Raw genomic sequence first — 23,778 nt, forward strand, 5'->3', positions numbered from 1 at the left:
CCTCGAGTTAAATCAGCATTAGTTGCCTCTCTCGAGACAAAATTAAAAATCACACAACGCCAGTTTATACTCCTGAAAAAGGAGCAGCGCTCGGAAAGCTTGTACTTTCAAATATACCTGTTGGACGATAACCAATTGTGTGATTTTTAACTCTTCCACCCCAGACCAACACCTGCACTTCCACATCTATTGAGACCGTGGGACTATGGCTACTTTATACAGTTACTTCTTCAAAAATTTTGCAATAAACGTTTTCTGTACAGTAAACCTTTTGAACATTTTTTTAAAAGTGGGCTTAAAGATGCAACAATGAAGTTTCAGGGGAAATATTTATCTCTTAAATAAACCGAACTATTACTTAGGTACTAAAATAGCATAGGTAAAAACAATAACTGCAGATACTGGAAACCAGATTCTGGATTAGTGGTGCTAGAAGAGCACAGCAGTTCAGGCAGCATCCGAGGTACAGTAAAATCAACATTTCAGGCAAAAGCCCTTCCTCAGGAATAAAATAGCATATGCTCGCGAGCATGATCATGTGACCAGGAACCACCAACCAATCAGAAGCTAGTCACCGCCCTTTCCCACAACGGCCAATCGAAACGTAGCATCCAACCAAACCGACCAATCAGAATGCAAACCTTCTGCCAGCCAATAGACATGCGCGTTGGGATCTGGCGCAATCTGGTCTGAGCCGGCCCGGTCCCGCCTGGGCGGAACCGGATCCGGGGCTGGGGGCGGAAATGTCGCTGGAAAGGCCTGATGCCTAGGCCCGAAGAACGGAGAGAAACGCAGCGACAGATAGCGGCTCACATCCGACCTCACTGGGTTAAAGGGGCTGTGCTGGATACACGGAGTATGAGCTGGACGGGGAAGAGATCGCATTTCAACCATGGTGAGTACGGCTGCTTTCAGCCTTGCCCTGTCCCTTAAACCTTGCTTGCTGCAGTGGAAACGCCAAGGCTGCTCTCCTCTTGTGGGCCTTCTATGGGAAATGCCTGCCTTCTCTGTAGCAAGCCCTTTTGCAATTCTCTTTCTCTGTCTCCAAGACAATAAGTAATCTATTCCCGTCTGTTTTTCATTAAGGAAGTGCAATCGGGACGCATTGTTATTACTCCTTCCATATATCGTGCAAAATGAGTTCTGCTGACATCCTTCAGGAAGGTGTATGGCATTTGCTGTGCCACTCCACAGATTTGATTGGATGCTGAAAAGAGGAAGGGAAGAGGCCATTCAGCCCCTTAAACCTGTTGTGTCCTCTCGTCAGATCATGGTTTTTAAAAAAATAATCTCCCTTGCTTACCCGTGTCAGCCCTGATGAAGGGCTTTTGCTCGAAATGTCGATTTTCCTACTCCTCGGATGCTGCCTGACCTGTGTTTTTCCAGCGCCACTCTAATCTTGCCAGTGTCAGTGCCCTGCCTAATAATTTAAATTCTCATAGAATCATGCACACTGCTGAATTCGCTGTAGCATTCCTGAGAGTGGCCCTTAGAACAGTGTTGCCCAAACATTTATCTGCTAAGACTCCATTTTGAGACTTGAAAATTGTGACCCCTCCTCAGTGAGAACTGATAGCAGGGATATAGCTAGCTTAACTGAAATTACCATGGTAGTCATCGCTGACTTAGTGTGTTATCCTGTTCAGACCCTTTCTTTGGGAAATCCTGCCTTAGAATAATACAATACTGAAGATTGTGACTCTCTGAGTAGTTAATGTGATATGCTATGGAACCAGCTGGCATTGCTCATGTGATTTGCACATATCCATAGATGCATTTCAGGAATCTGTTTGATTATCTAGTAACAAGATGGATTCACTTTCATCTGAAGGCTGCTAAAGTGGTGATCTGGTTTTGTTTTACCTGGAATGTAGATGGAAGATGTTATAGGTTACAAAAAATGGTGTTTTCTCTGACTGGATTCTGTAAAATGTAAATATAGTTTGAAAATGGAGCAGAAGTGCTACATCTATCCATAAAACGCTTCAATTTGTCCGCAAACTGTTGTCATCACCAGAGCAGTTGATCAGCATGTTATGCAAAAATATAAGTAGCCATTTTATGCTGTTTTATGTGCACATTGAGATGGACAGGAAGAGATCGGTTAGATAATGAATCAAATCATGAAGCACTGTATTGTCCCTACTTAACAAAAGAAATGTAAATTATAGTAGGGGTCAAAACTAACTTCTTTATAAAAGGCCTGAGGGAAAATATTTGGGTCATTCTTTCCTAACACACTTTTTAAAACCTAAGTGTGGACCTTGCTGAACAAGGATCTTACCCTTTTGTGTGCAATATGATATCAGCTTCCTCTATCAGCCTGTCTAGCTCCCTTTTGATTTTTTGCAACAAACTTGCAGTATTACACAATCCGGCAGCCTATTCCAAAGGTCGGTAATCCTTTGGAAGCAAGTAATTCTGGCATCTAACTTAGTTCCTGCGCTTGCATAACTTTTGTCATAACCCATGTATGAAAGTGTGCTGATGTAAAGCCCAACTGCACTCCGGTAGTCTCAAAGCTTAAAGATTTGATCGACTAATTCAACATCCCCAGCGTTCCTGTTTGAACTCAGGTTAACAGAACCCTGACCCAGTTTCTGCACTTGACAAGAACCACTGTAAATAAATTCTAATCACAGGCAAGCACAAACATGAGTTGACACAACCCTTCTAACTGGAACACTCTAACCTCTTAAACCTCTGCGCAAACAAACTTGGATATAATGGGTGAAGAAAGAAAATTGGTGCTATTGAACTATGTTTCTCCAGTCTATGGAATTCAGATGTCCTTTTTGCTTCTTCCTGGTCCTTCTGATCTGACCACCTTATTTGTGCAGCTCCTTTAGTTCTTTTGAAGAGACTGGATGGTGAGCACTAATTGTTCAGTTTCTCAGTCATTAGTTGGAGCAAATGATGGGAGAGAAAAGTTGTCTTTTAAAATTCTTGGTTACTTCATTCTCAAGGGAGTGGGAGATGCTGTCTTGCAGTCTGTAGACTACCTGCTTCTAGGTAGAACTATCAACCTGTTCAGACCTCTGAAACATTGGACAGTAGATATGAACAATAGAGGCAGAAGGTATAGGGCTCCTGTATGCTATGGCAGTGTCCCTACCTCTGTATCAGGAGACTTGGGTTCAAGTCCCCTCTCCTGAGATGTGTAAAAACATCTCTGGCTATTAACTTGTTCAATCAGTTGCTGGTATGCTGATTACTTCAGGCTCCGGTTGTGGAAATCAAAATCAAAAAGCAGTCAACAGTCTGTCACTGGGCAGAGCTTGCTATGAAGCTGGTATTTGGCCTATTGTTCACAACTGCTTTTTCTCCTGAGATCATCACAAGGTCAATAACACATCTTTGCTTCACTTTGTGTACCTGGTCAACTACTTATATAATTAGGTGGATTAGGCTCCCACCACATTATGTTCACAATCCAGCATCTGAATGGAAATAGCTTTCTTCATTTTCTGTTGAATATTTTGCTGCTTTTGAAAGAAAAAATGACCTCTGGTTGTTGATCCAATTGCAAGAGGAGAGGGGGGGGGAAATGTCTTCATTGACCTTATTAAAATCTTTTGGTGAAAGCTTGATGTCCCATCAGGGATATATTTCCCTCCCCACCCCTATCAGCGTTCCGGAGAGACCACTCCCTCCGCGACTCCCTCGTCAGGTCCACCCCACCCCCACCTCCACTCCCGGCACCTTCCCTTGCAACTGCAAGAAGTGCAAAACTTGCGCCCACACCTCCCCCCTCACCTCCCTCCAAGGCCCCAAGGGATCCTTCCATACCCGTCGCAAATTCACCTGTACCTCCACACACATCATTTACTGTATCCGTTGCACCCGATGTGGTCTCCTCTACACTGGGGAGACAGGCCGCCTACTTGCGGAACGTTTCAGGGAACACCTCTGGGACACCCGCACCAACCAACCAAACCGCCCCGTGGCTGAACACTTCAACTCCCCCTCCCATTCTGCCAAGGACATGCAGGTCCTTGGCCGCCTCCATCGCTGGACCCTGACCACACGACGCCTGGAGGAAGCTCTTCAGCCACGTCCTGAACCAGACTCGATACCACAGCCACATCTCTTTCCTCAGCACCTGCCTACGGAACCGACTGACCCCGCATGGACTCCGGACTACATGCAGACCAACACAATTTGGACCCAACCAGGACAACCAGTACCTGCAACAAATCCAAAGCCTCCAGCAACAGACCTCCCTCCGGATCCTCCGCTCCAGGCTCGCAGCCATGTGCCGCTACCTACATTCCCTGCAGTCAGCCCTGCCCCAGCTCAGGACAACATTCTCCCAGACCTGCAAAGGACCTTTGCTGTTCTTCATCCTCAGAAGAATTCATACACTGAACAAACGCTTTTTCCTAGCCATATCGAACATCAAAGAAAGTAAGTACAAAAAACTTTCATGTACTCACTCTCACATTCCGGATTCCTCGACCGTTCCTGAACCTTCTCGCGACCTCTGGAACCGCTCAGGCACCATTGCCCACATGGCCGCTGCAGCCATCACCACCGTGGCGAACAGTTACGTCACTTTCACCCCCCCACCGCCGCGCGGACAAGAGCCACCACCGAACATGCAGCCTCCGTGATTGCTGCCCAGACAACCGCTGCCACGATCGCCAGGAAGACCATCGCCGACAGATACGCAGCCGCCGCAGGATCCATGGCTTCCGGGACCAGTGCCGTTTCGACCCGGTGTGCCGTTTTCTGCCCAGCGCGCCACTCCCCCCCCCCCCCCCCCCCCCCCCCCCCCCCCCGGAGCTGACGTCGCCACAGCCACTTCTGCCCCCAGTGATGTCACTCACCTGCTCAAGGACCACACCGCACGCTACGCCACCCCCACGTTGATCTCTGCCCCCATGACAAACTCCGCCCCCACTCCCAGCTCCAGCCCCATACCAGGTCCTAGCTCCCAGCCCTGCAGTATTTTCACCATCCCTCCAGACCTCCCCCTCTCTGAGGATGAACGATCAGTCCTCAACAGAGGTCTCACCTTCATCCCCCTACGCTCCCGGATCAATGCGTTCGACACGTGGCTAGACATCGAGCATTTCTTCTGCCGCCTTCGCGCCTACTTCTTCAACGAGGACTCTTGCCCACCCTGTGACAACCCCTTCTCCCGCCTCCAACACACCCCATCCACCTGGACACCCCATGCTGGCCTCTTACCCACCTTCGATCTCTTCATATCCAACTGCCGCCGCGACGTTGACCACCTCAACCTGTTTACCCCTCTCACCCTCAACGCGCAGCCCTCCACTCCCTCCGCTCCAACCCCAAACTCACCATCAAACCGGCAGACAAGGGAGGCGCAGTGGTAGTTTGGTACACCGATCTTTACACCGCTGAAGCTAAACGCCAACTCGCAGACACCTCCTCATACTGCCCCCTTGACCATGACCCCACCTCCCACCACCAAACCATCATCTCCCAGATCATCCATAACCTCATCACCTCAGGGGATCTCCCATCCACCGCCTCTAACCTCATAGTCCCACAACCCCGCACCGCCTGTTTCTACCTCCTGCCCAAAATCCACAAACCTGACTGCCCCGGTCGACCCATTGTCTCAGCCTGTTCCTGCCCCTCTGAACTCATCTCTGCATACCTTGACACTGTCCTGGCCCCCTTTGTCCAAGAACTCCCCACCTACGTTCGGGACACCACCCACCACCACCTCATGATTTTCGCTTCCCCGGCCTCCAACGCCTTCTCTTCCAGTCCCTATACACTTCCATCCCCCATTACGAAGGCCCCAAGCCCTCCGCTTCTTCCTCTCCCGCTGACCCAACCAGTACCCTTCCACTGACACCCTCCTTCGACTGACTGAACTGGTCCTCACTCTTAACAACTTCTCCTTCCAATCCTCCCACTTCCTCCAAACCAAAGGAGTAGCCATGGGCACACGCATGGGCCCCAGCTGTGCCTGCCTCTTCGGATATGTGGAACAGCCCATCTTCCGCAGCTACACTGGCACCACCCCCCACCTTTTTCTCCGCTACATTGATGATTGATTGATTGTATTGGCGCTACCTCGTGCTCCCCTGAGGAGGTTGAACAGTTCATCCACTTTACTAACACCTTCCACCCTGATCTCAAATTTACCTGGACAGTCTCAGACTCCTCCCGCCCCTTCCTAGACCTCTCCATTTCTATCTCGAGCGGGCGACCGACTCAACAAAGACATTTACTCCACCCTGTATTCCCAATTCCTTCACCTCCGCCGTTTCTGCTCCCAGGAGGACCAATTCCACTACCGAACAACCCAAATGGCCGCCTCCTTCAAAGACCGCAATTTCCCCTCTGTGGTCGACGATGCTCTCCACCGCATCTCAGCCACTTCCTGCACCTCCAATCGCCACCAGGACAGAACCCCACTGGTCCTCTCCTTCCATCCGAACAATCTCCAGATATATCGTATCATCCTCCGTCATTTACGGCACCTCCAAACAGACTCCACCACCAGGGATATATTTCCCTCCCCATCCCTATCAGCATTCCGGAGAGACCACTCCCTCCGCGACTCCCTCGTCAGGTCCACACCCCCCACCACCCCCACCCCCACCTCCACTCCCGGCACCTTCCCTTGCAACTGCAAGAAGTGCAAAACTTGCGCCCACATCTCCCCCCTCACCTCCCTCCAAGGCCCCAAGGGATCCTTCCATATCCGTCGCAAATTCACCTGTACCTCCACACACATCATTTACTGTATCCGTTGCACCCGATGTGGTCTCCTCTACACTGGGGAGACAGGCCGCCTACTTGTGGAACGTTTCAGGGAACACCTCTGGGACACCCGCACCAACCAACCCAACCGCCCTGTGGCTGAACACTTTAACTCCCCCTCCCACTCCGCCAAGGACATGCAGGTCCTTGGCCGCCTCCATTGCCAGACCCTGACCACATGACACCTGGAGGAAGAGCGCCTCATCCTCCGCCTAGGAACCCTCCAACCACACGGGATGAATGTAGATTTCTCCAGCTTCCTCATTTCCCCTCCCCTCACCTTATCTCAGTCCCAACCTCCGGATTCAGCACCGCCTCTTGACCTGCAATCTTCTTAACGACCTCTCCGCCCCACCCCCTCTCAGGCCTATCACCCTCACTTCCTTCCACCTATCGTATTTCCAGCGCCCCTTCCCCAAATTCCCTCCCCCCTACCCTTTATCTCAGCCCGCTTGGCACACCAGCCTCATTCCTGAAGAAGGGCTTATGCCCGAAACGTCGATTCTCCTGCTCCTCGGATGCTGCCTGGCCTGATGTGTTTTTCCAGCACCACATTTTTCAACTCTGGTCTCCAGCATCTTCAGTCCTCATTTTCTCTTAAAGTTCTTGGTTACTTCATTCTCAAGGGAGTGAGAGATGCTGTCTTGCGTTCTGGGCAGCTTCTGCCTCTAGATAGAACTATCAACCTGTTCAGACCTCTGAAATATGAACTCATTCTCCCTAGCTTGCATGTATTTCAAATCAAAATTTCATAATGCCAAAAGAAATAAAACAGGAGAAATAAAATAATAGGCCATTTAGCTTTTCAGTGAGATCATTTGTGATCTCAATCTCAACCATTTTCCTACACCACTCTTGTTTACCTTTTTTTAATCTATAGATCTGTCTTGAATCTACTCAACTGAGCCAATACTGCCCTCTGGGTCAGACAGTTCTGAAGATTCTCCACCTTCAGAATGAACAAATTTCACCTCTTCTCAATCCTAAATAACTTGCACTCTATTGAGATGCTTGTTTATTCATGGTGTTTGTGCTTCACTAGCTGAGCCAGAATTGATTTGCCATCCCCATTAGACCTCAAGGTTCTACTGAACTGCCTTCTTGAACTCCTGCAGCCATTTGGTGTAGTAGGTACACACAAAGACCACCCCCAGCCAGGAGAAAGATCCTTGCTGTCTCTACTGAGTTAATCCCAGTACAAATTTTACTTGCTTGCATTAAGTTGTCTCTCATTTGTCTAAAATTGAGAATTAAAAACTTTTTATCTATTTGATCCTTCCTCGTGGCACAATTCCTTTACCCCAGTAATTAGTATGGTGAATATTTATTGCATTCTCTCCATGGAAAGTATATCCTTCACTGGATATGGAGATCAAAACTGCAAGCACTACTGCTGGTGTGATCTATGGAATCATAGACTCCTGGTTATGCAGATAGAGGCCACTTGGCTCATTGCAAACATTAGAATATTTACTTAAAACTTCTGGTTCTTCAAGATTATCCAGAAATGTAAAGCTAACTGTCTTAAATCACTCTGTTCTCTCCATCACCTTTTGTATCAAACATTGATTCCGTGATCTTCATTAACAGCAATTAATATCATTGATTAGATGTTGCTGTGTATTCCTCCTTCCATAAGCCTACTATTGAAAGGTCGACCCCCTCTCTGCCCTGAACTTACATTTTTCTGTAATTGGTCTCCTAATTAAAGTTGTGCCTCCTCTGAAGTTAACTTATCCATGAGACTTGCCTCCTGTTACCCAGACCTTATTGCCACTAAACTAGTTATCACCTGACAGCAGCACCCCACCCACCCCTCATGGGCCACACTCTAACACAATTGACCATCTTCCTTTCTTTCTTTCTACTGTTAAGCTGGCTTGGACAACTTTCAACTAGTCATATTCTTATCTATTTACGGTAATGCTAACCATAGTAGGGCTTCTAATGGCTTTACCTGCTTCCTCTCCCTTATCTGTGGTGTTTCCTATGAATCTAGCCTTGGTCCCCTCCTGAAAATCTATATTATGCACCTTTAGTGAGTCTTGTGAAAGCAAAGTGTTAGGTTTCACATGTAGTTAGTTGAGCTCTACCTTGTTGTCATTTCTTTGGACTCCCCTGCCATTGCTAAATTTTCAGGCTGCTATTCAACATAAAATCACAGAGATGTACGACATGGAAGCAGACCCTTCAATCCAACTCGTCCTTCAGATCAGATATGATAAATTAATCTAGTCCCCTTTGCCAGCATTTGGTCCAAATCGCTCTAAACCTTCTTATTCATAAACCCATCTAAATGTCTTTTAAATGTTGTAATTGTACCAACCTCCTCCACGAGCTCTGGCAGCTCATTCCATGCACCCACCACCCTCTGTGAAAAAGTTGCCCCTTAGGTCCCTTTTTAAATGTTTCCCCTCTCACCTTAAACCTTGAATTAAGAGTCTAAAGGAGATTTTGTGACCATCAGTTTTCTTTTCAAGAAGGAAGTTTGCTGTCCTTGCTTTGACCTACAGGTAACTCCAGATCTACAACAATGTGGTTAGCTCCTAACTGCTCCCAAGAACAATTAGGGATTCAAAGTTTGTGAGAAGATTTGTAGCTCGGGTGCTCGTTGCTGTAGTTCTGTTCGCCAAGCTGGAAGTTTTTGTTGCAAACGTTTCGTCCCCTGTCTAGGTGACATCCTCAGTGCTTGGGGGCCTCCTGTGAAGTGCTTCTGTGGTGTTTCCTCCGGCATTTATAGTGGCCTGTCCCTGCCGCTTCCGGTTCTCAGTTTCAGCTGTCCGCTGTAGTGGCCGGTATATTGGGTCCAGGTCGATGTGTTTGTTGATGGAGTTTGTGGATGAGTGCCATCCTTCTAGGACTTCCCTGGCTGTTCTTTGTTTGGCTTGCCCTATAATGGTAGTGTTGTCCCAGTCGAAATCATGTTGCTTGTCGTCTGCGTGTGTGGCTACTAGGGATAGCTGTAATGTAGTGTACAAAATCCCATGCAAGGACTGCACAAAACACTATATAGGACAAACAGGAAGACAGCTAACGATCTGCATCCATGAACACCAACTAGCCACGAAATGACATGACCAGCTATCCCTAGTAGCCACAGACGCAGACGACAAGCAACATGAATTCGACTGGGACAACACTACCATTATAGGGCAAGCCAAACAAAGAACAGCCAGGGAATTCCTAGAAGCATGGCACTCATCCACAAACTCCATCAACAAAACACATCGACCTGGACCCAATATACCGGCCACTACAGCGGACAGCTGAAACTGACAACCGGAAGCGGCAGGGACAGGCCACTATAAATGCCGGAGGAAACACCACAGAAGGGCTTCACAGGAGGCTCCCAAGCACTGAGGATGTCACCTAGACAGGGGACGAAACATTTGCAACAAAAACTTCCAGCTTGGTGAACAGAACCACAACAATTAGGGATGGCAACAAGTGCCAGTGGTGTATGTGTTACAAAACTTCATTTAACACCTGCAGGATCCCACCCACCACCATCAGGATGATATTTCCATTTCATTCATCCACATCAACACGCATTGATATACATGTCACAGATTAACGCCCGCCAGCACTTCCCTGTAGCACTCTATTAGTAACACTGTCCTGAGCAGAGCTACTTCTGTTGCGATCCACAATTTTCAGAACAGTGCCTGTGAGTTTGCAAGTTATGTGTGGCTCGTTGGTCTAGGGGTATGATTCTCGCTTTGGGTTTTTGTGGGCGGCACGGTGGCATAGTGGTTAGCACTGCTGCCTCGCAGCGCCAGAGACCCGGGTTCAATTCCCGACTCAGGCGACTGACTGTGTGGAGTTTGCACGTTCTCCCCGTGTCTGCGTGGGTTTCCTCCGGGGGCACCGGTTTCCTCCCACAGTCCAAAGATGTGCAAGTCAGGTGAATTGGCCATGCTAAATTGCCCGTAGTGTTAGGTAAAGGGGTAAATGCAGCGGTATGGGTGGGTTACGCTTTGGCGGGTCGGTGTGGACTTGTTGGGCCGAAGGGCCTGTTTCCACACTGTAAGTAATCTAATCTAATCTAATTCCTAAACACAGTTACCAGTATTTTACACAAAGTTGTTGTATTGGGTCCTCTTTTAACATATCCTCTAATATTGCTCTTTTACCAGCCCTCATGCACTGGATTGAATTAATTTGCATTTCCCTCAATACCAATTACATTTATCTACATTTGTTATCTTGGTCCAGTTTTGAAAAGATCCAAATTCTCATGTATTGTTGCACTATTTCCTGCTCATTACAGTGGCTTCAGATTTAGTTTTGTTAAACTGAGATGTTGCTTTTGATGCCTTTTCCAAGTCATGATTTGGAGGAGCCAGTGCTCCACTGGAGTGGACAAAGTTCAAAATCTCACAACACCAGGTTATAGTCCAACAGGTTTATTTGGAAGCACTAGTTTTCGAAGCACTGTTTTTGTGATTGTGGAGCAGCACCATTCTGCTCTTAAAGCCCTGCTCCATAACCACCTGATGAAGAAGCAACGCTTTGAAAGCCAGTGCTTCCAAATAAACCTGGTGAAAATGAGGACTGCAAATACTGGAGATTAGAATAGTGTGGGGTGCTGAAAAAACACACCATGTCAGGTAGCATCCGAGGAGCAATGCCCTTCATCAGGAATGAGGCTGTAAGCCAAGAGGGTGGTGAGATAAATGGGAGGGGGGGGCGGCTGGGGCTGGGGGAAGGTAGCTGAGATTGCAATAGGTAGGTGGTGGAGCAGATAGGTGGGAAGGAAGACGGAGAGGTCATGAGGGCGGTGCCAAGTTGGAAGGTTGGCACTGAGATAAGGTGGGGAAATGAGGAAACTGGTGCAATCAGTGTTGATGCCATGCGGTTGGAGGGTCCCCGAGGTGGAAGATTAGGCGTTCTTCCTCCAGGCATCGGGTGGTTCGGGAATGGCGATGGAGGGTGGCCAGAACCTGCATATCCTTGAAGGGGGAGTTTGTGTTCGGCCAAGGGGCTGTGGGATTGGTTGGTGCGGATGTCATGGAGATGTTCTCTGAAGCATTCTGAGAGTCTGTGTCCTGCCTCCAATATAGAGACCACATCAGGAGCAATAGATACAGTAAATGACATGTAGAACTGCAGGAAAAACTGGATGTGGAATGCTCCTTTTGGGCCTTGGACATAGGTGAGGGAGGGAGATGTCGATGCAGGTTTCACAATTTCTCTGGTGGCAGGGAAATGTGCCAGGAGGGGAGGTGGGTTGGTGAGGGGTGTAGACCTGACAAACTCATCTCCACGTACCTTGATACTGTCCTATCTCCTCTGGTCCAGGAACTCCCCACATGTGTTTGGGACACCACCCATGCCCTCCACCTCCTCCAAGACTTTTGTATCCCTGGCCCCCAATGCCTTATCTTCACTGTGGTCCTCCACTCCCTATACACCTCCATCTGCTGTGACAAGAGCCTCCAAGCCATCCATTTCTTCCTCTCCTGACATCCTCACTAGTGCCCTTCTGCTGACGCTCAATCGTTTCTCATTTGAATCCTTCCACTTCCTCCCTACAAAAGGGGCTAGCTATGGACACCCGCATGGGGCCCAGCTATGCCTGTCTCTCTGTTGATTACGTGGAATAGTCCATCTTCTGTAGTTACGCTAGCACCATTCCCCACCTTTTCCTCCTCTATGCTGATAACTGTATCGGCACCACCCCTTTTCCCCCCACGCAGAGGTTGCACAGGTCATCAACTTCACCAACACATTCTATCCCGACCTTGCGTTCACCTGGACCATCTCCGACACCTCCATCATCATCAATGGTGGCCGACTCAACACACTGACATCTTCTACAAACACGCTGACTTCGACAGCTACCTGAACTACACCACCTCCCACCCTGCCTCCTGTAAAAATGCTATACCTTATTCCCAATTCTTCTGGCTCTGCCGCATCTGTTCCTAGGAGGGCCAATTCCACCACAGAACAAAGCAGGTTACGGTCTTTAAAGAAGGAGGCCATTTATCCCTCCCACGTGGTTGTTGATGCCCTCCAGCGCATCTCATCCACCTCCTGCACCTCTGTCCTTAGCTTCCACCCAACCAACCTCTGTATACATTGCATCATCGTCTGCCGTTTCCGCCACCTAGAAAAAGGCCTAGTTCGAGCATCTAGTGGATCAGACAAGCAAGCAGCTGATTGTGCTCAGACACTAGCTGCAAGAACAAAAACTATAACAAACCACAGTGAGATTGGAGCGATCAGCCACAAAGTGACAGGGTGAATTGAACCCCACCACCAGAGATATATTTCCCTCCCCACCCCTATCCGCTTACCGTAAAGACCATTCCTTCCGCAGCTCCCCTGTCAGGTCCACGCCTCTCACCAACCCACTCTCCCCTCCTGTCACCTTCCACAGCCACTGCAGAATTACAAAACCTGCGCCCACACCTCCCAGCTCACCTCTGTCCAAGGCCCCAAAGGAGCTTTCCACATCCATCAGTTTTACCTGCACTTACAGTAAATGACGTATATGGATCTGTTGCTCCTGATATGGTCGTCTCTAAACTGGGGATACAGGACGCCTTTTCAGAGTGCTTCAGAGCACATCTCCGGGACACCCGCACTAACCAACCCCAATGTCCCATGGCCGAACACTTAAACTCCCCCTCCCACTCCGCCAAGGACATGCAGGTCCTGGGGCTACTTCATTGCTATCTCCCTAACCAATCTGCGCCCGGAGGACCCTCCAACCCCATGGCATCAATGTGGTTTTCACCAGTTTCCTCATTTCCCCTCCCTTCACCTTATCCCAGTTCCAACTTGGCACCACCCTCATGACCTATCTCCCCTGTCCATCTTCCTTCCCACCTATCTGCTCCACCCTCCTCTCCGACCTATCACCATTACCCCCAACCCCGTCTACCTATTGCACACTCAGTTATCTTCACCCCCCAGCCACACCCCCTTCCCATTTATCTCACCACACTCCCTCAGCTCACAGCCTCACTCCTGATGAAAGACTTTTGCCCAAAACATTGATTTTCCTGCTCCTTGGATGCTGCCTGACCTGTTGTGCTTTTTCAGCACCACACTCTTTCAAATAAACCTGTTGGACTATAACCTAGTGTTGTGATTTTTTAAAGTCATTTTCTCAATGTATTTTTCAGAATTTCTCTCTTTTCCTATGATTACTTGCCTCTTCCCAATTTATTTTTCCTAATTTTCCATCCTAATCTATGATTTTCTACCTCATTAGTTTCCTGTAACAGAAGTTTTTTTTTAATCTTGGAAAAATTGAAGCTATTTTACAAATGTGATTTTCCTAGTTATTATCAACCCCTGTGCTATTTTAGATCTTCTCTCATTTTCACTCGATCTCTAAAACAGTTTTGAAGGTCATTCCTACTTTCAAAAAAAAGTCATTTCCTAGCATCTCTACTTTAAAGTTCTGTGCTTCCTCCTTCCCGATTGTCAGGAATCTCTCCTCCTGCCATGGTTTCAAACTGTTTTCTGGGTTAATTAATAAACCTAATGGGGGTGTAAAAAAATGAGTTTGACTTGCCTTACAAGTTCTGAATAAGATCTGATTGTGTCCTTTAATGCGGAGATTGATTTTCAACTCCAGCAGTTACAACTTACGTGTTGTGCATAAATAGCAGGGAGTATGCAGTTTGTACTGACTGCTTCTATGTGGTTAATTTTGAATTTTGACATAGCTTCACATACTTGACAATTCACCCTGTCACTTTGTGGCTGATCGCTCCCATCTCACTGTGGTTTGTTATAGTTTGTGCTCAGACACTAGCTGCAAGAACAAAATCAGCTGCTTGCTTGTCTGATCCACTAGCTGCTCGAACTAGGCCTTTTTCTTTCTGGTTTCTGTTTTGTCCCTGTTGATGTGTTGAATGTACAACTAAGTTAAGAACTCAAATCTATGTTTTTATAAAAGCCAAATACTCTGGATGCAAGAAATCTGAAGCCATTCTGAAGAATAATACTGGATTTGAATGATTAACTCTTGTTTCTTTTGGCACGGATGCTACCAGACCTGAGTTTCTCCAGCCTTCTGGCCTGCCTTTTGGTTTGGTCCTAAGCATTGTCTAAAGGTGGAATTAGACTGTGCTTGAAGTGAATTGATTGGGTTTTCGTGTCAAGGTATTTTAAGGTGCTTTCACTTGTGTTTTCTCAGCTTTTATTTCGGGTCACTATGGTGGGGTGCAGAGTGGCATTTTGCCTGACTTTTTTTTCTGAAAGAGGCAGATAATCCCATGTTGATATGCCTGACCAAGAAATGTCATTGTAGCTCTCGCTGTTCAGAGAACCCCATGCAGCCACACTACCAACTACAGTAAAATAGTCTGTAGTGGACATAATTGAATAAAACTTTGCAGAAACTGTATTCCGTATTAACCCCACCATTTCTACTGATTCGGAAATAAAACAGCCATGTATTGCTGCAATTTATGGTCTTTGGAAAGATTGTACTTTCATTGAGAAGGTTTTTTTAAATGCACATCTGAACATTTGATCACTACAGTTGCTGTAGTGTGATGAAATGAAATCCACTGCAGCTTTAACTGTTGCATGGTTAGCTGTTTAGAGAAACCCTTGGAGGAAAGGGGCTGTAATTTATGTTGTCACATAAGTGTATGTTTTCGGCCAAAATTCAGTTTGTGGCAAAACTGTTAGAGAGGATCAATATATCTAAAAGTGAAGGAAACGTGCATCTAGAGTCCTAAACATTGAATGTTTAATTTCTGCCTCTATGGTCAACAAAGGTATGAAAAAAGTAACAATACTGAAATCTCATTTCAGATACTACAAGGTACTTTAAAAGCCGTGTAGAGTCATGAACTTCTTGACTACAGCAGGTGTTAGTAAAATGTAATTGCTATGAGTTAATTTTTTTTGCTGTTTTAGTTCCTTTACTCTGATATATTTGTTTAAGGCTTAAATCGCAGTCTGGTGTAACATCAATCTGTCATAACCTGAAGATGCAGATCCTATATTGCCAGTATGCTGTCATGTTGGCTCAAAGTTACTGGCCTAATCACCCAGAAACCTGGACTAATAATCTGCAGACTTCAAATTGTACCACTGTGGGTGTATTTAAATTCAGTTAATTAAAATAAATCCAAAATAAAAGCCTAGTCTCCAAATTCTGGAATGGTGATCAGAAGCTACCATGTTGTCATAAAAATCCATCCCGTGATGTTTCTTGAAGTAAATCTGGTATTGCAAGTGACCACTGATGCAGAGCAATGCAATTAAGTCTTAACTGCCCTCTAAGCCACTTTTTTGCGATCAAGAAGGCAGCACAATTTCACCTTACCTAGGTTAATTCGGGGTCGGCAATAAATCCTTGGGTGTTGGAGGGAGCAGAATTACAGCTGAATCCATTCACATCCCATGAATGATTTAAAAATCTTCTCCAGCAACATAAGCAAGCCTGTATATTAGAACAAGTGAATTACTTTAGTAAAGAGAATGCTGAAATAAGCAACAAAAATATTAAGAATAAGGAGTTCCAAAGTAAAATGAGTGTGCCTTGATTTTAAAATTCTCCTTTTCCTCTCACAGCTTTACCCCTCAGTATCTCTAATCTCATTCAAAATATTTACATTTGTCTGGCTCTGGTCATAGTCATAGAGATGTACAGCACGGAAACAGACCCCTCGGTCCAACTAGTCCATGTCGATTAGATATCCCACCCCAATCTAACCTCACTTGCCAGCACCTGGCCCATTTCCCTTCAAACCCTTCCTATTCATATATCCATCCAGTTGCCTTTTGAAATGTTGAAATTGTACTAGGCTCCACCACTACTTCTGGCAACCTGTTCCCCACAAGCACCTCCCTCTGCATGAAAAAGTTGCCCCTTCGATCTCTTTTTATACCTTTCCTCTCTCACCCCAAACCTATACCCTCTAGTTCTGGACTCCCCGATTCCAGGGAAAAGACTTTGTCTATTTACCTTATCTGTGCCCCTCATGATTTTATAAACCTCTATAAGGTCACCCCATCAGATTCTGATGCTCCAGGGAAAACAGCCCTGTTCAGCCTCTCCCTCTAGCTCAAATCCTCCAATTCTGGCAACATCCTTGTAAATCTTTTCTGAACCCTTTCAAGTTTCACAGCATCCTTGTGATAGGAAGGAGACCAGAATTGCATGCAATAATCCAACAGTGGCCTAACCAATGCCCTCTACAGGCAACATGACCTTCCAACTCCTGTACTCATACTTTGACCAATAAAGGAAAATATACCAAACGCCGCCTTCACTATCCTGTCTACTTGCGACTCCACTTTCAAGGAGCTATGAACCTGCACTCCAAGGTCTCTTTGTTCAGCAACACTCCTTAGGCCCTTACCATTAAGTATATAAATCCTGCGAAGATTTTCTTTACCAAAATGCAGCACCTCTCATTTATCTGAATTAAATTCCATCTGCCACTTCTCAGCCCATCTGATCAAGATCCTGTTGTAATCTGAGGTAACCTCCTTCGCTGTCCACTAAACCTCCAATTTTGATGTCATCTGCAAACTTACTAACTATACCTCCTTATGCTCACATCCAAATCATTTATATAAATAACAAAAGGTAGAGGACCCAGCACCGATCTTGTGGCACTCCACTGGTCACAGGCCTCCAGTCTGAAAAATGACCCTCCACCACCACCCTCTGTCTTCTACCTTTGAGCCAGTTCTGTATCCGTTGTGAGACATGATTTCTCACATACAAAGCCACGTTGACTATCCCTAATCAGTCCTTGCCTTTCCAAATACATGTACATCCTGTCCCTCAGGATTCCCTCCAACAACTTGCCCCCCACCGATGTCAGGCTCACTGATCTATAGTTCCCTGGCCTGTCCTTAACACCTTTTTCTTTAATAGTGGCACCACATTAGCCGGCCACCTCAGCTGTGACTATTGATGATACAAATATCTCAGCAAGGGGCCCAGCAATCACCTCCCTAGCGTCCCACAGAGTTCAAGGACCTGAGGAATTATGCACTTTTATGTGTTTCAAGACATCCAGCACTTCCTCCTTTATAATATGGAAATTTTTCAAGATGTTACCATCTATTTCCCTACATTCTATATCTTCCACGTCCTTTTCCACAGTAAGCACTGATGCAAAATACTCCTTTAGTTTCCTCCCTCATCTCCTGTGGCTCTACACAAAGGCTGCCTTGCTGATCTTTGAGGGGCTGTATTCTCTCCCTAGTTACCCTTTTGTCCTTAATGTATTTGTAAAAACCCTTTGGATTGTCCTAAACCCTATTTGCCAAAGCTATCTCATGTTCCCTTCTTGCCCTCCTGATTTCCTCAAGTATACTCCTGCTGCCTTTATACTGTTGTAAAGATTCAGTTGATCTATCCTGTCTATACCTGACATGTTTCCTCCTTTTTCTTAACCAAAACCTCAATTTCTTTAGTCATCCAGCATTCCCTACACCTACCAGCCTTTCCTTTTCATCCTAACAAGAGTCCAGAAACAGGATATTCTTGTTATCTGAAGGCTTCCCATTTTCCAGCTGTCCCTTTTACCTGCAAACATCTGCCCCCAATCAGCTTTTGAAAGTTCTTGTGTGATAACATCAAAATTAGCCTTCTCCAATTTAAAACTCCAACCTTTTAGATCTGGTCTATCCTTTTCCATCACTACTTTAAAACTAATAGAATGCTGGTCACTGGCCCCAAAGTGCTCCCCCACAGACACCTCTGTCACCTGCCCTACCCTGCCTTATTTCTCAAGAGTAGATACATCCATATATTGAATCAGAATTTTTTTTGTACGCATTTAACAAATTCCTCTCCATCTAAACCCTTAACATTGTCAGTCCCAGTTGTTTGGAAACCAAAAACCCCCTACCGTAACCACCCTATTACTCTTAGAGAGAACTGAAATCTCCTTAAATTTGTTTCTCAATTTCCTGCTATTAGCGAGTCTATAATACAGTCCCAATAAGGTGATCATCCCTTTCTTATTTCACAGTTCCACCCAAATAACTTCCCCAGATGTATTTCTGGGAATATCCTCCCTCGGTACAAAGTTAAAAATCACAACACCAGGCTATAGTCCAACAAATTTAATTGGAAGCACTAGCTTTTGGAGTGCCACTCCTTCAGGTCGTTGCCATCCACCTGAAATACATCCAGGAAATACACCTTATTGGGATTGTATTATAGACCCATCTGATGAAGGGGCAGTGCTTTGAAAGCTAGTGCTTTCAATTGAACCTGTTAACCTGGTGTTGTGATTTTTAACTTTGTACACCCCAATCCAACGCCAGCATCTCCAAATCATGACTCACTCAGTACAGCTGTAATGCTATCCCTCATCAAAAACTCCACTTCCTCTCTTCTCTTACCTCCCTTTCTGTCCTTCCTGAGCATTTGTATTCTGGAATATTAAACTGTCAGTCCTGTCCATTCCTGAGCCATGTTTCTGTCATTGCTATGATATCCCAGTCCTGTGTTCCTAGCCATGCCGAGTTCATCCGCCTTCCCTGTTAGGCCTCTTTCATTGAAATAAATGCAGTTTAATTTCAGTCCTACTTTGTTCTCGGATTTGTCCCTGCTTGCCCTAACCGTTTGGCTTGCTTGTGTTCTCAACTGTATCAGTCTTGGATTAATCTCTTTGCTCACTATCCCTCGGGTCCCAACCACTTCCCCCACCTTACTAGTTTAAATCCTCCCGAGCAGCGCTCACAAATCTCCCTGCCAGTCTAGTAGTCCCCTTTCAATTCAGGTGCAATCCGTCCTCCTTGTAGAGGTCACTTCGACCCCAGAAGAGATTCCAATGATCCAAAAATGTGAATCCTTTTCCCGTTCACCACCACCTCAGCCATACATTCATCTGCTCTATCCAATTGAACCTGTTATTCCTATCCTCACTAGCTCGTAGCACCAGGAGTAATCCAGATAATACTACTCTAGAGGACCTCCTTTTTAAATTCCTACCTAACACACACTATTCTCCCTTCAGAATCTCATCCTTTTCCCTTCCTATGTCGTTGTACACATTTGAACCAATGACCTCCTGCTGGTCCCTGTCCCCTTTGAGAACATTCTGCACCCTCTCTGAGACATCCTTGATCTTGGCACCAGGGAGGCAACACTGGATTTTTGGCTGCTGGCCAAAGAAACATCTGTCTGTGCCTTGGACTAGAATCCCCTAACACAGTCGATTTCTTGGAACCTGATGTACCCCGCACTGCATTAGAGCCAGTCTCAATACCAGAAACTTGGCTGTTCATGCTCCATTCCCCAGAGAATCTCACCCCCTACATTTTCCAAAACTTGTTTGAAATGTGGATAGCCATGGAAGACTCATGGACTAGCTGCCTACCTCTGTCACCTTTCCTGGAGTTAGCCCATCTATGTGACTGCATCTGTGACTTTACCTTCCTGTAACTGCCTTCCATCACACCTCCTTGCTCTTGTAAATTCCTCATTGCCTCTGTTGCTCCAAAATTCGCTCTGATAGGATTTGCAACCTATGGCATTTATTGCAGATATAATCCTCAGTAACATGTAAATCTCCCTGAACTCCCACATCCAACAAGAGCACATCACTCTACTAAGGGCCATTTTTGCTGCTTCCAATCTACAGACTCAGAAAATAGCACCGTCTTATTCCTCTACAGAACACTGCTCCTGGCTAATTTAATACTAATGGCTTATATTTTTAATTTTAATTGAGACATATTTCAATAAAACATATAATCAAGAAAAAACTCACTCTACTCACTACTGTAGACTTACAGCAAGGCCACTAAACAATTCAACTTGTCTGGCGCACTGACCTCTACATCGCTGAAGCCAAACGCCAACTCGAGGACACCTCTTCCTACCGCCCCCTTGACCATGACCCCACCCCCCATCACCAAACCATCATCTCCCAGACCATACAGAACCTCATCACCTCAGGAGATCTCCCACCCACAGCTTCCAACCTCATAGTCCGGGAACCCCGCACTGCCCGGTTCTACCTCCTTCCCAAGATCCACAAGCCTGACCACCCTGGCCGACCCATTGTCTCAGCATGCTCCTGCCCCACTGAACTCATCTCTACCTACCTCGACACTGTCCTATCCCCCCTAGTCCAGGAACTCCCCACATACGTTCGAGACACCACCCACGCCCTCCACCTCCTCCAAGACTTCCGTTTCCCCGGCCCCCAACACCTCATCTTCACCATGGATATCCAATCCCTCTACACCTCCATCCATGACCAGGGCCTCCAAGCCCTCCGTTTTTTCCTCTCCAGGCGTTCCCAACAGTACCCCTCCACCGACACTCTCATTCGTTTGGCCGAACTGGTCCTCACCCTTAACAATTTCTCCTTTGAATCCTCCCACTTCCTCCAGACCAAAGGGGTAGCCATGGGCACACGTATGGGCCCCAGCTATGCCTGTCTCTTTGTTGGCTACGTAGAGCAGTTGATCTTCCGTAATTACACCGGCACCACTCCCCACCTCTTCCTCCGCTACATTGATGACTGCATTGGCGCCACCTCGTGCTCCCGCGAGGAGGTTGAGCAATTCATCAACTTCACCAACACATTCCACCCTGACCTTAAATTTACCTGGACCATCTCTGACACCTCCCTCCTCTTCCTGGACCTCTCCATCTCCATCAGTGACGACCGACTTGACACTGACATCTTCTACAAACCCACCGACTCCCACAGCTACCTGGATTACACCTCTTCCCACCCTACCTCTTGCAAAAATGCCATCCCGTATTCCCAATTCCTCCGCCTCCGCCGTATCTGCTCCCAGGAGGAGCGGTTCCACCATAGAACACACCAGATGGCCTCCTCCTTTAGAGACCGCAATTTCCCTTCCCACGTGGTTAAAGATGCCCTCCAACGCATCTCATCCACATCCTGCACCTCCGCCCTCAGACCCAACCCCTCCAACCGCAACAAGGACAGAACGCCCCTGGTGCTCACCTTCCACCCTACCAACCTTCGCATAAACCAAATCATCCGCCGACATTTCCGCCACCTCCAAACAGACCCCACCACCAGGGATATATTTCCCTCCCCACCCCTCTCCGCCTTCCGCAAAGACCGTTCCCTCCGTGACTACCTGGTCAGGTCCACGCCCCCCTACGACCCACCCTCCCATCCTGGCACTTTCCCCTGCCACCGCAGGAACTGTAAAACCTGCACCCACACCTCCTCCCTCACCTCCATCCAAGGCCCCAAAGGAGCTTTCCACATCCATCAAAGTTTTACCTGCACATCCACTAATATCATCTATTGTATCCGTTGCTCCCGATGCGGTCTCCTCTACATTGGGGAGACTGGACGCCTCCTAGCAGAGCGCTTTAGGGAACATCTCCGAGACACCCGCACCAATCAACCACATCGCCCAGTGGCTCAACATTTCAACTCCCCCTCCCACTCTGCCGAGGATATGGAGGTGCTGGGCCTCCTCCACCGCCGCTTCCTCACCACCAGACGCCTGGAGGAAGAACGTCTCATCTTCCGCCTCGGAACACTTCAACCCCAGGGCATCAATGTGGATTTTAACAGTTTCCTCATTTCCCCTTCCCCCACCTCATCCTAGCTTCTAACCTCCAGAAACTCGATCCCCTGACCTGTCCGGACTTGTCCGACCTGCCCAGCTCCTTTTCCACCTATCCACTCCACCCTCTCCTCCCTGACCTATCACCTTCATCTCCTTCCCCACTGACCTATTGTACTCTATGCCACTCTCTCCCACCCCCACCCTCCTCTAGCTTATCTCTCCATGCTTCAGGCTCTCTGCCTTTATTCCTGATGAAGGGCTTTTGCCCGAAACGTCGATTTTGCCTGTCCTCGGATGCTGCCTGAATTGCTGTGCTCTTCCAGCACCACTGATCCAGAATTCAACTTATCTGTCTCTGTGCTGTGACCTCTTCCCAAACAGGTTCCTCCAAGATCAGTTGTGAATTTCACTGTTTAATTTTCCCAGATGCACTCTGATGTCCAGTGATACATATATTCAACAACAAAGGCAGTAACTGCACTTCTTTCTCTCTCTCCTGCACAGACCATGTGCCACCTTTGTCAGTTCCTCTCCCCTTTTAACAGTGCTGTCGTTTTGGATCTTGGGAGAAAAAAGTCAAAACAATGCAACAGCAAATAAAACAGTAATTGTTCCTCCTGAAATTTGAGGAAATCACTTCCAGCACCTGTAATACCTCAAAAGGAAAAGCTTGTTACAGCCAGAAATTTTTCCCTCCTCCATCTTGGATTACCCAGAATCCTTGTCTTTAAGCATTTTTGATTCTGATCAATCCACCGTTGGTAGCCAAGATATGGTTATCTTGGCTTTTTAAATGCTGAGATTCCCTCTCTACTTCCAAAGTTTTCTTCTCTTTGTGATACTATTAAAGCCTATTGCTTTGACCAGGCTTTTGGTCATCTGATCTAATTGTGTATTGATGTCACTTGATTTTATAATCCTGTGAAGTGCCTTGGAATGGTTTATTATTTTGGTCTGATGCAGATGTTGAGTGAATATTTCACATTCTCAGTGGTATGTGGTTCTCATGAAAGAAGTGAATCATAATAGCTTGCATCGCAAGTCCTACTGGAAGGGAAAGCATTTATTACCTGGCTGTATATCTAATTTTCATCTTGTAAATTAGAATACTCTCAAATTAGATGCTTCAATATTTCCCAAGTCAACCTGTTCAGAGGTGTTACTGCACCTCTGGAGCAAGTGTAACATGAACCTGGATCTCCTACCTCAGAGATGAGGACAATCACTGCCTGAGATCAGTGAATTTGCAAGGTACACCTGGTTCATGCTTCCAGTTGCCCAAGCCATTGTGCTTTGAGGAGTGCCTTTTGATGTTTGGTGACCTTTTGATTCTCTTCTCTTTGTAGATTTCTGCCTCCGTTTCTGAAGATGTTAACACTTTAGTGACTGTAGGCAGATTTTTTGGGTGTTGTAGGGAGCAGAATTACTGCTGAATCCAAACTATGTTTATACATCTACAATATATGCAATCCTGACAATTTGTTTTTCTCTAGTCATCCTTGCTACACCCCA

The 23,778-nt window shown here is 46.7% G+C and overlaps 1 protein-coding gene across 1 annotated transcript in view; it reads left to right on the top strand.

Moving 5' to 3' along the window:
- The first annotated feature begins 549 nt into the window (after nucleotides 1-549).
- The window catches only part of xpo6 (exportin 6), a 142,125-nt gene continuing 118,896 nt past the window's right edge, over nucleotides 550-23,778 (top strand). Inside the window, exon 1 of the mRNA XM_043711504.2 lies at nucleotides 550-895. Within this exon, the coding sequence (XP_043567439.1) occupies nucleotides 893-895 (3 nt within the window). The 5' untranslated portion in view covers nucleotides 550-892. The remainder of the gene's footprint in view (nucleotides 896-23,778) is intronic.

The sequence above is a fragment of the Chiloscyllium plagiosum genome, unplaced genomic scaffold (assembly GCF_037043375.1).
Source record: "Chiloscyllium plagiosum isolate Xiang-an unplaced genomic scaffold, Cpla_swu_hap1 HiC_scaffold_20, whole genome shotgun sequence".
In the NCBI taxonomy this organism is placed as follows: Eukaryota; Metazoa; Chordata; class Chondrichthyes; order Orectolobiformes; family Hemiscylliidae; genus Chiloscyllium; species Chiloscyllium plagiosum.